The sequence below is a fragment of the Lolium perenne genome, chromosome 3 (genome assembly GCF_019359855.2).
Source record: "Lolium perenne isolate Kyuss_39 chromosome 3, Kyuss_2.0, whole genome shotgun sequence".
Lineage (NCBI taxonomy): Eukaryota > Viridiplantae > Streptophyta > Magnoliopsida > Poales > Poaceae > Lolium > Lolium perenne.
Genome location: NC_067246.2, coordinates 13,925,781 through 13,941,350, shown reverse-complemented (window position 1 = coordinate 13,941,350; position 15,570 = coordinate 13,925,781). Strand labels below are relative to the sequence as shown.

General features: G+C 48.2%; 1 protein-coding gene across 1 annotated transcript; it reads left to right on the top strand.

Moving 5' to 3' along the window:
* Positions 1 to 14,441, top strand: LOC127321137 (uncharacterized). The gene is made up of 5 exons (XM_071827072.1): positions 1 to 134; positions 208 to 472; positions 556 to 623; positions 13,686 to 14,080; positions 14,160 to 14,441. Exons 1-5 carry the CDS (start codon positions 1 to 3, stop codon positions 14,408 to 14,410), a joined length of 1,113 nt encoding a protein of 370 aa, XP_071683173.1. The 3' UTR covers positions 14,411 to 14,441.
* Positions 14,442 to 15,570: the final 1,129 nt, after the last annotated feature.

Sequence of the window (15,570 nt, the reverse complement as noted above, 5' to 3'; positions counted from 1 at the left end):
ATGACACAGTCGAAGATCATCTTCGATGTGTCCGTGGAGGTAATGGCCCAGCAGAGGATCATGAGGCAGTTCGGCTCTCGACAGCTGGTCGATCCTCCGCCACCGATAGCACCTCTCCCTGCCTACGTCCACAAGTAAGTTCTGAGCGTCGCTAAGTTTTAGATTGTTCATCATGGTTCGGCTAACTAGCACAATTATTTTCTGCAGGTACAACAGGAAGGGTACTAACCACTCCTCGACATGGTGGCTTCAGCGCGTTGGCTCGTATGTTGCTGAGTGGGATGGTGCGACAACACACGTCTGGCCGAACGATGAGCAGTTTGATCCACAGGAGTTTGACGCATATCTGCAGAGGTACACTGGAGCCACGCGAGTGCGCCTCATCCCGCCGACTGATCCAGCCGAGGCGCCTCCTGCGTCTATGCACGATATGTACCCGACTCAGTCCACAGCCGGCAGTCGACAGCACGCGGTACTTACTACTTTCTATTCCACCATCATACTTGTCGTTTATCTATTGGGTTGTACGATTTATATGCTACCATGATTTTTCAGGGCCAGATGACTTCATACTTACAGGATGAAGTCGCTCGGTACACACGTCAAGTGTCCAGTGAGCCTCTGTAACGGCCCCGGTAATACCCCTATTAGATTTGTTTGTTCCTTTTTATTTGGTGCATATTCATGCATCATATCACCTTGCATGTTTTGAAAAACCCTAAAAAATTATTTTGTGCAAGCCTAATTTGTTTTGCAAATTAATCCTATGGTTATATAAGAAGCCTCCCTTATTCTTATTTAATTCAACATAAACATTTTTAAAATATTTGAAAACTTGTTTATTTTAGAACCAAAGTTTTTGAAAGTATTTTGTGAACCTTTTTGCTCTAAAATCCTTCCCTTTTTTCCCCTGTTGTTTCATGGGAAAATTCAGCAAGAAAGGAAGATTTGGAGAAAACGTGTGAAGAACGAGCTAGCAGTCGATCCTCACAGGTCACAGCCACCACGTCCTTCTCTTCTCCTGGACCAATTTCCTTCCTAGTGGCCATCTCCTTTGAAGCCCATGATAGCCCAAGTACCGCTCCATCCCACCGCCTAGCACTTTCTTCTTCGTTGTACGACAAGACATCCACGCCTCCGCACGTCGCTGTCCGATGATGGACGGACGTCCCATCGCAGCTCCTCTCCATAAAAAGGGACATCACTTGCAGAACCCTAACCACTTCCTTTCCTCCCCGCCGCCACTCTCTCCATCTCCTCACTGCCCTCCTTTTCTTCACGGGAAATCACCGCCACATCCATGAACTGCCGCTCGAGCTCGGCCTCCTCGCCTGGGTCTGCTCGCCGGCCGCCTCCTCGACCTCCGGCGGAACCCCTACCTCGCCGCCGACATTCCCAACGACGTCTTCGACGTCAACCTGCAGTGATGCGTTCGTCGCTAAGCTCCTGCCCCGTGCGCGCGACGGCAACACCTCCGCCGTCATGGACCTGCAGCCGTCCTTCAACGACCTCTCTTCAACGCTGAAGCCCGCACCGCCCTTAGCCGGCCTGGACTCCTCTCGTGAGCGCTCGTTCTCATCTTGTCTTCCCGGTCGTTTACCAGCATGATCTTAACGCCGTCGCTACTTTTCCTCTCGTGTGCACAGCCATGTACGTCTCCGACTCCACCAGGATCTCGTCCCCGAGCCTTACCTCGCCCCAGCATGGTGCCGCACGTCATTTTGTTGGTCCTCTGTGAAGCCTCGTGACCGTTATGGCCGTCGTCGAGTTCGCGTTTTCTTGCAGTTCCTTCCCGTCTCTTCCCTGATCCATGTCCATCACGTCTAGCTCTAATCTTTCGCTGATGGTTGGTTCAACTGGGCGAGCATCCCACTTTTGGCAAGAATAACGAGGTAGCCCAGTGGTAATCCCCTTCCTAATCTCCCGTGAGATCCAAGATCAAATCTTGTTCTGGCATAAATCCATTCTTTTTGTCTCATTTGTTTATCATGTCCGCTGACAGCTGGGACCCGCTCGTCTTTGGCTCGGGCTAGTCTTTCTCCGGTGCAAAACGTCCCAACAATCGCGATCCAGTCAGCCGTCCCAGTCAGCAACCCAGCCCCATAGTCAGCAACACAGGCTAGGTGAGCCTCGGTACCCAAAAGTTCTGCTTGTTTTCTATTTTCGAAATAAATTCCAGAACATGATATAAACTTGCAAATCCTATATCTTTTGAACGGCAACTCAAAATAAAAAGTATTATACATGAATTTCGATCAGAAAAATATGAGGATCATGAATATGCCATTCATATGCCTGTTTGCATTTCGCATCATGTCGTCTCGTGCTAGTTTGCATTATCACCTAATATGTAACATATGGAATATGTGGGATATAAATTATTTGTTGTCCCGGTTCCATTTAACTTTGAAGTAGCCCACCCCTGCCATGTTGTACCATGCTAATCAACACTTAACTTTGCCGGTAGAAATGCAACTCCAACCTTGATTTGTTTGTCCGGGGTTCCGACTCCGATTAATATGGATAAGTTGCATTGCACCATCGTTGCCATGCCATGCATGCCTGCATCTGCTCATGCTGGTTCTTCTTTCGTAGTAGTAAGATTTGCATCCGTTGTTTGTCCAGCATTTGCTTCTTCCCGGATAGGATCGCGAAGTGGTGTTGTGAGATACGACGAGTTCTCCGGATGTTCCTCGGCAAGCTTTAACAGGCAAGCATTTCCTAAACTCCTGTCTCTGCAGGAGTCGCTCACCTATTTTATTTTGCCTTCTCCCTTATGCTAGCCTTGAGTTGCGTTCTTGTCACGTGTCCTATCCACCTGTCACCTCAAGCAGCCCATATTGCCACCACCACCTCCTACAGCTATTGTTTGGTTATCGTGTTTGCCTTGCGAGTTGTAGTGCATGCTAGTGCTGTTTATGTCTCGTTACCGTTATCGTTATCTTATCGGGTTATTTGTTGGTGAATCATGACACATGGTTTATGGATATGTTGTTGGAGATAGTCACACTTACTTTATTGTTAACAACTAAAATTGTAAGCAGAGGCATCTGTGAGCCCCTTTGCGAAAGCATCGGAACTTTGACTCGCTAATGTCCCCTAGGACCCGAGTTCTTGTTATCTGTTCCGAGATTGAGCGCTCTACCCGTACGTGGGGACGATTATCGGGACCCCCCCTCACCCATTACCTTTTCTCAAGTCAGTTGAAAAGGGGGCCACAACCTTGGTTTTATTTGCCTATGCCATGTATGCCATGCTTTACTTACTGTTGCCTTCGGGTGTTTACTTCCTGTTGCCTTCGGGTGTTTATATTCGTAATCGTACCCCGCGGAACGTTTAGCGAAGCGTGTGGTTTGCACGCCTAGCCGTTAACGCAAACCCCGAGTCCACTTCGAGTACGGCGGACTTCGATACGGTAGCTTAGTCGGGTGGCCCCCTAGACTTTCTTGTTGAACTAGGAACGGTCTTGTTGTGAGACTCCGCACTTGCTACGTGGGGTCGAGCATGCGTATGGTTACATTTGGGCAACCCCTGCAGGGTGTACATCTTATCGATAAGCCGTGTCCGCAGTTATGGACGACTTGGAATTGTTTAACTCGATCATAGAACAATTTACACCTTTATGTTGCTGCTAATAATCTGCTAATAACTTGCGTAGTAATATAGCATTACTACAACGGCTACCTAATAAAACTTGTCCACCGTGTGAGTGCCTTCGTAAGTACTTCCTTGCGAGGGGGGAACACATCGGCTGTGTTATGTTTGCAGAGTATAGAACTGTTAGTTTATGCGCTCTCTCATCTTCTCTGATTAGACGAATGTTGTAGAGTGTCTCTATAGGTTTTTAGTGCTTGCGCGCTGCCGCTTAACCCCACCATTTTGCCTATGACGTTCCTCTTGCGTCATCTAAGTCCCCTGCGTGCCTCAAGTACAAAGGACGACTGGATGACGAATGCTTATACGTCTTGAAGTCTTGTTAAGTACGAACCCGTACTTATTGCTGCTTCTTTGGGACATAACCGGGCAGGTATGAAGTTATGTTCGATGAAGACGACGTTAGCAAGGTTACCCTTCCGGCTTGGCCTGGGCAGGGTTCTAGACGCCACTGGTTATCTTCAGGACTCTTAGTCCAATTTGTATCTTGTCCGTACTCGGACCTATTTGATCTTCTGTATGATTTGGATCTTTGTATGTATCTATTTGTATCTTGACTCGTTGGAGTCGTTGTTGTAATATATGTTTCTCGTGGGCTCTATTGTAATCCTGTTGTAATGTTACCGCTCGTGTTAATTCCTCTGGCATTACGTGTGTGATTCGTCGCGCACGTCGTGTCGGAGGGCGTCTCTGAATCGATATCATGCGGATTTCGGCGGGATCGCTGGAATCCTCATGGTACCGGTTCCGGGGCGTCACAAGTTGGTATCAGAGCCCAGGTTGACGGTACCACCAGTCCGGCTGTAGGATAACCTTGCCAACGGACGATGTTGTGTCTAGTGTCAAAACTATTTTCTGAAAATTCGTTGGATAGATCTGACTAGCTCTGATTTTTCTTCTTATCTCTATTCTTTCTCCTCTTACCTTTGCGAGTTTTGAGTCTTCTCTCTTAACTAAGTTTTTCTGAATTCTAGGTTCCGACGCGGGTTGGATGATCTATGCCTTATCCTAATAGGACCGATCTCTGAAGACTTTCGACAGAAGAACATCACCGATGGTTAACCTTTGTCTTCTCCATTAACATCATCTTTGTTTCTGTGCTCTTTCTTCAATTATTTGTGCTTTGGCCCCGATGAATCTTCGTCGACAACGCCTATCAAGATCGCCAATCTGATTCCGAGAGTGGATCGCACGATTCTCCTATTTATGTACAGAGTAATACTTTGAGTGCGGGATGGAGTCGCGACAATACCGACTACTCTTATTATTTGCTCTTGTTACTTGAATGGGTGGATGAATGTGATTCTTACTCCTTCCATCTTTGTTGTACGGAGCCTGATCCTCTGCAACCTGAGATTCTCAACAGAAGCGCAACATCATCGATGGAACAACGACTTCTTGTTAGTGGAGTCGACCGACCAACATGGAGCAACAACTCTTGGTAGTGGTGTCGAGGAGTTCGACACGTCGCCTGAAGATCCGATAGTTCACCTCTCTTCCCCCGTACCTGAACGTGGGATCTCGGGGCGCGATCCCTTGTTAGTGGTGTCAATTGTAACGGCCCCGGTAATACCCCTATTAGATTGGTTTGTTCCTTTTTATTTGGTGCATATTCATGCATCATATCACCTTGCATGTTTTGAAAAACCCTAAAAAATTATTTTGTGCAAGCCTAATTTGTTTTGCAAATTAATCCTATGGTTATATAAGAAGCCTCCCTTATTCTTATTTAATTCAACATAAACATTTTTAAAATATTTGAAAACTTGTTTATTTTAGAACCAAAGTTTTTGAAAGTATTTTGTGAACCTTTTTGCTCTAAAATCCTTCCCTTTTTTCCCCTGTTGTTTCATGGGAAAATTCAGCAAGAAAGGAAGATTTGGAGAAAACGTGTGAAGAACGAGCTAGCAGTCGATCCTCACAGGTCACAGCCACCACGTCCTTCTCTTCTCCTGGACCAATTTCCTTCCTAGTGGCCATCTCCTTTGAAGCCCATGATAGCCCAAGTACCGCTCCATCCCACCGCCTAGCACTTTCTTCTTCGTTGTACGACAAGACATCCACGCCTCCGCACGTCGCTGTCCGATGATGGACGGACGTCCCATCGCAGCTCCTCTCCATAAAAAGGGACATCACTTGCAGAACCCTAACCACTTCCTTTCCTCCCCGCCGCCACTCTCTCCATCTCCTCACTGCCCTCCTTTTCTTCACGGGAAATCACCGCCACATCCATGAACTGCCGCTCGAGCTCGGCCTCCTCGCCTGGGTCTGCTCGCCGGCCGCCTCCTCGACCTCCGGCGGAACCCCTACCTCGCCGCCGACATTCCCAACGACGTCTTCGAAGTCAACCTGCAGTGATGCGTTCGTCGCTAAGCTCCTGCCTCGTGTGCGCGACGGCAACACCTCCGCCGTCATGGACCTGCAGCCGTCCTTCAACGACGTCTCTTCAACGCTGAAGCCCGCACCGCCCTTAGCTGGCCTGGACTCCTCTCGTGAGCGCTCGTTCTCATCTTGTCTTCCCGGTCGTTTACCAGCATGATCTTAACGCCGTCGCTACTTTTCCTCTCGTGTGCACAGCCATGTACGTCTCCGACTCCACCAGGATCTCGTCCCCGAGCCTTACCTCGCCCCAGCATGGTGCCGCACGTCATTTTGTTGGTCCTCTGTGAAGCCTCGTGACCGTTATGGCCGTCGTCGAGTTCGCGTTTTCTTGCAGTTCCTTCCCGTCTCTTCCCTGATCCATGTCCATCACGTCCAGCTCTAATCTTTCGCTGATGGTTGGTTCAACTGGGCGAGCATCCCACTTTTGGCAAGAATAACGAGGTAGCCCAGTGGTAATCCCCTTCCTAATCTCCCGTGAGATCCAAGATCAAATCTTGTTCTAGCATAAATCCATTCTTTTTGTCTCATTTGTTTATCATGTCCGCTGACAGCTGGGACCCGCTCGTCTTTGGCTCGGGCTAGTCTTTCTCCGGTGCAAAACGTCCCAGCAATCGCGATCCAGTCAGCCGTCCCAGTCAGCAACCTAGCCCCATAGTCAGCAACACAGGCTAGGTGAGCCTCGGTACCCAAAAGTTCTGCTTGTTTTCTATTTTCGAAATAAATTCCAGAACATGATATAAACTTGCAAATCCTATATCTTTTGAACGGCAACTCAAAATAAAAAGTATTATACATGAATTTCGATCGGAAAAATATGAGGATCATGAATATGCCATTCATATGCCTGTTTGCATTTCGCATCATGTCGTCTCGTGCTAGTTTGCATTATCACCTAATATGTAACATATGGAATATGTGGGATATAAATTATTTGTTGTCCCGGTTCCATTTAACTTTGAAGTAGCCCACCCCTGCCATGTTGTACCATGCTAATCAACACTTAACTTTGCTGGTAGAAATGCAACTCCAACCTTGATTTGTTTGTCCGGGGTTCCGACTCCGATTAATATGGATAAGTTGCATTGCACCATCGTTGCCATGCCATGCATGCCTGCATCTGCTCATGCTGGTTCTTCTTTCGTAGTAGTAAGATTTGCATCCGTTATTTGTCCAGCATTTGCTTCTTCCCGGATAGGATCGCGAAGTGGTGTTGTGAGATACGACGAGTTCTCCGGATGTTCCTCGGCAAGCTTTAACAGGCAAGCATTTCCTAAACTCCTGTCTCTGCAGGAGTCGCTCACCTATTTTATTTTGCCTTCTCCCTTATGCTAGCCTTGAGTTGCGTTCTTGTCACGTGTCCTATCCACCTGTCACCTCAAGCAGCCCATATTGCCACCACCACCTCCTACAGCTATTGTTTGGTTATCGTGTTTGCCTTGCGAGTTGTAGTGCATGCTAGTGCTGTTTATGTCTCGTTACCGTTATCGTTATCTTATCGGGTTATTTGTTGGTGAATCATGACACATGGTTTATGGATATGTTGTTGGAGATAGTCACACTTACTTTATTGTTAACAACTAAAATTGTAAGCAGAGGCATCTGTGAGCCCCTTTGCGAAAGCATCGGAACTTTGACTCGCTAATGTCCCCTAGGACCCGAGTTCTTGTTATCTGTTCCGAGATTGAGCGCTCTACCCGTACGTGGGGACGATTATCGGGACCCCCCCTCACCCATTACCTTTTCTCAAGTCAGTTGAAAAGGGGGCCACAACCTTGGTTTTATTTGCCTATGCCATGTATGCCATGCTTTACTTACTGTTGCCTTCGGGTGTTTACTTCCTGTTGCCTTCGGGTGTTTATATTCTGTACTGTACCCCGCGGAACGTTTAGCGAAGCGTGTGGTTTGCACGCCTAGCCGTTAACGCAAACCCTGAGTCCACTTCGGAGTACGGCCGGACTTCGATACGGGTAGCTTAGTCGGGTGGCCCCCCTAGACTTTCTTGTTGAACTAGGAACGGTCTTGTTGTGAGACTCCGCACTTGCTACGTGGGGTCGAGCATGCGTATGGTTACATTTGGGCAACCCCTGCAGGGTGTACATCTTATCGATAAGCCATGTCCGCAGTTATGGACGACTTGGAATTGTTTAACTCGATCATAGAACAATTTACACCTTTATGTTGCTGCTAATAATCTGCTAATAACTTGCGTAGTAATATAGCATTACTACAACGGCTACCTAATAAAACTTGTCCACCGTGTGAGTGCCTTCGTAAGTACTTCCTTGCGAGGGGGGAACACATCGGCTGTGTTATGTTTGCAGAGTATAGAACTGTTAGTTTATGCGCTCTCTCATCTTCTCTGATTAGACGAATGTTGTAGAGTGTCTCTATAGGTTTTTAGTGCTTGCGCGCTGCCGCTTAACCCCACCATTTTGCCTATGACGTTCCTCTTGCGTCATCTAAGTCCCCTGCGTGCCTCAAGTACAAAGGACGACTGGATGACGAATGCTTATACGTCTTGAAGTCTTGTTAAGTACGAACCCGTACTTATTGCTGCTTCTTTGGGACATAACCGGGCAGGTATGAAGTTATGTTCGATGAAGACGACGTTAGCAAGGTTACCCTTCCGGCTTGGCCTGGGCAGGGTTCTAGACGCCACTGGTTATCTTCAGGACTCTTAGTCCAATTTGTATCTTGTCCGTACTCGGACCTATTTGATCTTCTGTATGATTTGGATCTTTGTATGTATCTATTTGTATCTTGACTCGTTGGAGTCATTGTTGTAATATATGTTTCTCGTGGGCTCTATTGTAATCCTGTTGTAATGTTACCGCTCGTGTTAATTCCTCTGGCATCACGTGTGTGATTCGTCGCGCACGTCGTGTCGGAGGGCGTCTCTGAATCGATATCATGCGGATTTCGGCGGGATCGCTGGAATCCTCATGGTACCGGTTCCGGGGCGTCACAAGTTGGTATCAGAGCCCAGGTTGACGGTACCCCACTGGTCCAGCCTGTAGGATAACCTTGCCAACGGACGATGTTGTGTCTAGTGTCAAAACTATTTTCTGAAAATTCATTGGATAGATCTGACTAGCTCTGATTTTTCTTCTTATCTCTATTCTTTCTCCTCTTACCTTTGCGAGTTTTGAGTCTTCTCTCTTAACTAAGTTTTTCTGAATTCTAGGTTCCGACGCGGGTTGGACGATCTATGCCTTATCCTAATAGGACCGATCTCTGAAGACTTTCGACAGAAGAACATCACCGATGGTTAACCTTTGTCTTCTCCATTGACATCATCTTTGTTTCTGTGCTCTTTCTTCAATTCTTTGTGCTTTGGCCCCGATGAATCTTCGTCGACAACGCCTATCAAGATCGCCAATCTGATTCCGAGAGTGGATCGCACGATTCTCCTATTTATGTACAGAGTCATACTTTGAGTGCGGGATGGAGTCGCGACAATACCGACTACTCTTATTATTTGCTCTTGTTACTTGAATGGGTGGATGAATGTGATTCTTACTCCTTCCATCTTTGTTGTACGGAGCCTGATCCTTTGCAACCTGAGATTCTCAACAGAAGCGCAACATCATCGATGGAACAACGACTTCTTGTTAGTGGAGTCGACCGACCAACATGGAGCAACAACTCTTGGTAGTGGTGTCGAGGAGTTCGACACGTCGCCTGAAGATCCGATAGTTCACCTCTCTTCCCCCGTACCTGAACGTGGGATCTCGGGGCGCGATCCCTTGTTAGTGGTGTCGATTGTAACGGCCCCGGTAATACCCCTATTAGATTGGTTTGTTCCTTTTTATTTGGTGCATATTCATGCATCATATCACCTTGCATGTTTTGAAAAACCCTAAAAAAATATTTTGTGCAAGCCTAATTTGTTTTGCAAATTAATCCTATGGTTATATAAGAAGCCTCCCTTATTCTTATTTAATTCAACATAAACATTTTTAAAATATTTGAAAACTTGTTTATTTCAGAACCAAAGTTTTTGAAAGTATTTTGTGAACCTTTTTGCTCTAAAATCCTTCCCTCTTTTCCCCTGTTGTTTCATGGGAAAATTCAGCAAGAAAGGAAGATTTGGAGAAAACGTGTGAAGAACGAGCTAGCAGTCGATCCTCACAGGTCACAGCCACCACGTCCTTCTCTTCTCCTGGACCAATTTCCTTCCTAGTGGCCATCTCCTTTGAAGCCCATGATAGCCCAAGTACCGCTCCATCCCACCGCCTAGCACTTTCTTCTTCGTTGTACGGCAAGACATCCACGCCTCCGCACGTCGCTGTCCGATGATGGACGGACATCCCATCGCAGCTCCTCTCCATAAAAAGGGACATCACTTGCAGAACCCAAACCACTTCCTTTCCTCCCCGCCGCCACTCTCTCCATCTCCTCACTGCCCTCCTTTTCTTCACGGGAAATCACCGCCACATCCATGAACTGCCGCTCGAGCTCGGCCTCCTCGCCTGGGTCTGCTCGCCGGCCGCCTCCTCGACCTCCGGCGGAACCCCTACCTCGCCGCCGACATTCCCAACGACGTCTTCGACGTCAACCTGCAGTGATGCGTTCGTCGCTAAGCTCCTGCCCCGTGCGCGCGTCGGCAACACCTCCGCCGTCATGGACCAGCAGCCGTCCTTCAACGACGTCTCTTCAACGCTGAAGCCCGCACCGCCCTTAGCCGGCCTGGACTCCTCTCGTGAGCGCTCGTTCTCATCTTGTCTTCCCGGTCGTTTACCAGCATGATCTTAACGCCGTCGCTACTTTTCCTCTCGTGTGCACAGCCATGTACGTCTCCGACTCCACCAGGATCTCGTCCCCGAACCTTACCTCGCCCCAGCATGGTGCCGCACGTCATTTTGTTGGTCCTCTGTGAAGCCTCGTGACCGTTATGGCCGTCGTCGAGTTCGCGTTTTCTTGCAGTTCCTTCCCGTCTCTTCCCTGATCCATGTCCATCACGTCCAGCTCTAATCTTTCGCTGATGGTTGGTTCAACTGGGCGAGCATCCCACTTTTGGCAAGAATAACGAGGTAGCCCAGTGGTAATCCCCTTCCTAATCTCCCGTGAGATCCAAGATCAAATCTTGTTCTGGCATAAATCCATTCTTTTTGTCTCATTTGTTTATCATGTCCGCTGACAGCTGGGACCCGCTCGTCTTTGGCTCGGGCTAGTCTTTCTCCGGTGCAAAACGTCCCAGCAATCGCGATCCAGTCAGCCGTCCCAGTCAGCAACCCAGCCCCATAGTCAGCAACACAGGCTAGATGAACCTCGGTACCCAAAAGTTCTGCTTGTTTTCTATTTTCGAAATAAATTCCAGAACATGATATAAACTTGCAAATCCTATATCTTTTGAACGGCAACTCAAAATAAAAAGTATTATACATGAATTTCGATCAGAAAAATATGAGGATCATGAATATGCCATTCATATGCCTGTTTGCATTTCGCATCATGTCGTCTCGTGCTAGTTTGCATTATCACCTAATATGTAACATATGGAATATGTGGGATATAAATTATTTGTTGTCCCGGTTCCATTTAACTTTGAAGTAGCCCACCCCTGCCATGTTGTACCATGCTAATCAACACTTAAATTTGCCGGTAGAAATGCAACTCCAACCTTGATTTGTTTGTCCTTGGTTCCGACTCCGATTAATATGGATAAGTTGCATTGCACCATCGTTGCCATGCCATGCATGCCTGCATCTGCTCATGCTGGTTCTTCTTTCGTAGTAGTAAGATTTGCATCCGTTGTTTGTCCAGCATTTGCTTCTTCCCGGATAGGATCGCGAAGTGGTGTTGTGAGATACGACGAGTTCTCCGGATGTTCCTCGGCAAGCTTTAACAGGCAAGCATTTCCTAAACTCCTGTCTCTGCAGGAGTCGCTCACCTATTTTATTTTGCCTTCTCCCTTATGCTAGCCTTGAGTTGCGTTCTTGTCACGTGTCCTATCCACCTGTCACCTCAAGCAGCCCATATTGCCACCACCACCTCCTACAGCTATTGTTTGGTTATCGTGTTTGCCTTGCGAGTTGTAGTGCATGCTAGTGCTGTTTATGTCTCGTTACCGTTATCGTTATCTTATCGGGTTATTTGTTGGTGAATCATGACACATGGTTTATGGATATGTTGTTGGAGATAGTCACACTTACTTTATTGTTAACAACTAAAATTGTAAGCAGAGGCATCTGTGAGCCCCTTTGCGAAAGCATCGGAACTTTGACTCGCTAATGTCCCCTAGGACCCGAGTTCTTGTTATCTGTTCCGAGATTGAGCGCTCTACCCGTACGTGGGGACGATTATCGGGACCCCCCCTCACCCATTACCTTTTCTCAAGTCAGTTGAAAAGGGGGCCACAACCTTGGTTTTATTTGCCTATGCCATGTATGCCATGCTTTACTTACTGTTGCCTTCGGGTGTTTACTTCCTGTTGCCTTCGGGTGTTTACATTCTGTACTGTACCCCGCGGAACGTTTAGCGAAGCGTGTGGTTTGCACGCCTAGCCGTTAACGCAAACCCTGAGTCCACTTCGGAGTACGGCCGGACTTCGATACGGGTAGCTTAGTCGGGTGGCCCCCTTAGACTTTCTTGTTGAACTAGGAACGGTCTTGTTGTGAGACTCCGCACTTGCTACGTGGGGTCGAGCATGCGTATGGTTACATTTGGGCAACCCCTGCAGGGTGTACATCTTATCGATAAGCCGTGTCCGCAGTTATGGACGACTTGGAATTGTTTAACTCGATCATAGAACAATTTACACCTTTATGTTGCTGCTAATAATCTGCTAATAACTTGCGTAGTAATATAGCATTACTACAACGGCTACCTAATAAAACTTGTCCACCGTGTGAGTGCCTTCGTAAGTACTTCCTTGCGAGGGGGGAACACATCGGCTGTGTTATGTTTGCAGAGTATAGAACTGTTAGTTTATGCGCTCTCTCATCTTCTCTGATTAGACGAATGTTGTAGAGTGTCTCTATAGGTTTTTAGTGCTTGCGCGCTGCCGCTTAACCCCACCATTTTGCCTATGACGTTCCTCTTGCGTCATCTAAGTCCCCTGCGTGCCTCAAGTACAAAGGACGACTGGATGACGAATGCTTATACGTCTTGAAGTCTTGTTAAGTACGAACCCGTACTTATTGCCGCTTCTTTGGGACATAACCGGGCAGGTATGAAGTTATGTTCGATGAAGACGACGTTAGCAAGGTTACCCTTCCGGCTTGGCCTGGGCAGGGTTCTAGACGCCACTGGTTATCTTCAGGACTCTTAGTCCAATTTGTATCTTGTCCGTACTCGGACCTATTTGATCTTCTGTATGATTTGGATCTTTGTATGTATCTATTTGTATCTTGACTCGTTGGAGTCGTTGTTGTAATATATGTTTCTCGTGGGCTCTATTGTAATCCTGTTGTAATGTTACCGCTCGTGTTAATTCCTCTGGCATCACGTGTGTGATTCGTCGCGCACGTCGTGTCGGAGGGCGTCTCTGAATCGATATCATGCGGATTTCGGCGGGATCGCTGGAATCCTCATGGTACCGGTTCCGGGGCGTCACAGCCTCTTCTGCAGCCGCGCGACCAGCAGGTGTCCTGGTTGAGGCGTCTCGAAGACAAGCTACGCGGGATCTACTCGGCTATCACGTGCAGCCGTAGTTCTGATGTCGTTCAGCGCCACCTCCTTCCACCGCGGCCCTCCACACAGCAGCAGCGACGGCCACTTCTCACACCGACGGCGACACCCAGACCACCACCTCCTGACCGGGCAGGAGGTTCGTCGTGGCAGCACCACACTCCTTCCGTCGACGACTTTCAGTACCAGCACCACGGATCACGGCCACGTCGCACACCGACAGTGACACCCAGACCACCACCTCCTGACCATGCAGGAGGTTCGTCGTGGCAGCAGCAGCAGCACACTCCTTCCGTCGACGACTATCAGTACCAGCAGCACGGTATGTTCGGTGACTATCAGCATCAAGCTGCTTTCGACGAGTGGCAGCAGCAGCAGGCCCCTTTCATGGGAGGAGCAGGATACACACAGGGTATGTACTATTCTAGCTATTGTGTTCCATATAGACTATACTCCACTTAGTTTGACATCACTTATGTTTCGTGGCACAGGATACACGCAGCACACTGCGTCCAATCCTTCATGGGGAGCTAGTGATCAGGATCCTGAGCACATGGAGTATTACAGCACGCAGCAGAACTATGTCGGTATGCAGACTCCTCCACCAGAGCCCACAAAGGAGACGCAGTACGACCCCGAGTCCGGGTCCTGGATCCCTGCTCGCATCACCAGGGCCCCGGACAGGTTCGGTTGGACACCCCGTGTTACGCCGCCCCCACGAAACCCCATACGCCGTCCATAGTCTCAGACATTTATGTATCTATGTATCAGACATTTATGTACGCATCACCTATGTATCAGACATTATGTATGAACTATGTATCAGTATGTTGTAGCGTTTAAAAATGGCGCCATAAGTGCCTCAAGCTATATCCCTGCTAACCATAAGCGTGCTGCAAACAAAACAAAACACATCCATGCAAATAATCGGATAGCAGCAGGCCGGTCGGTTAGTAGGAGGCCAATTGGTCTCTAGCTGTCCAGTTGGCCAGCTATCGACCAGTTGGCCTGCTATCGACCAACGAGTCTGGCCATGTGGTGCAGCCCTGCAGCCGACACCCAGTCGGTTTGCCCCTGTCCGATCGGCCTACTAGAATCCGACCGAGTCACACTTTTGTAAATTTTTGAAAACGCGTGATAGTCCTGGAATTAAATAATTAATTCGTATTATTTAAATTTTTTTTGCCTGTTTTGGTCAATCCTGCTCCCTGGAATCTACCGTGTCGTGCCGTGCCTTGGCCACGTGAGACCGATGGCATCGAGTCATGTGCCGGGCGGCGGTGCCGCCGCAGCATATCGGCCGGGATCATGCCGTTGTGGCCGGCCGGTTGATGCCGCGCACTGTTGTTCTGGCCTAGCCCTGTTTGCGGACTGATTGTTGACGTGTGCTCCCTCCATGTCTATAGTTCTCATTGACTTGACCTGACTTGCCGCATACCCTTTCCACCTACTTCTTCAGGATGGCGAAAATTTATTCCCGACCTTGGTCCTTCTGCCATGTTTTAATTTGGCCAGGATCACAAATCCAAATCCTGCCATTGCTACAAAAAACTTTGGTTTCTCCTATCTTTGTACGGTTTTTGGTCAGGGAGCGCAACACAATTCAAGCCATCTCTTTGCTGCCTTTGCTAACTTGCTACTTCACGCAAAAAGATAAAAAGAGTTAGTAGCTAGTAGAAAGTGGTAAGTAACGCAGCTACCACCGCCGCCGAGCTGGACGCAGTTGCTAAGATCCGATCTGAGTCGTAGGAACTTCCTAATAAAATTTCCGCCTTAGATCTGAAATTTCAAAGACCACCCTATCCGCCCCTGACCAGGAAACAGTGGTGTAAGACAATTGCAAATCCGCCTGGGTTTCGCAGGTGTTAGAGAAGCAAAGGTGCCACTTCGTGCACTTCCTCG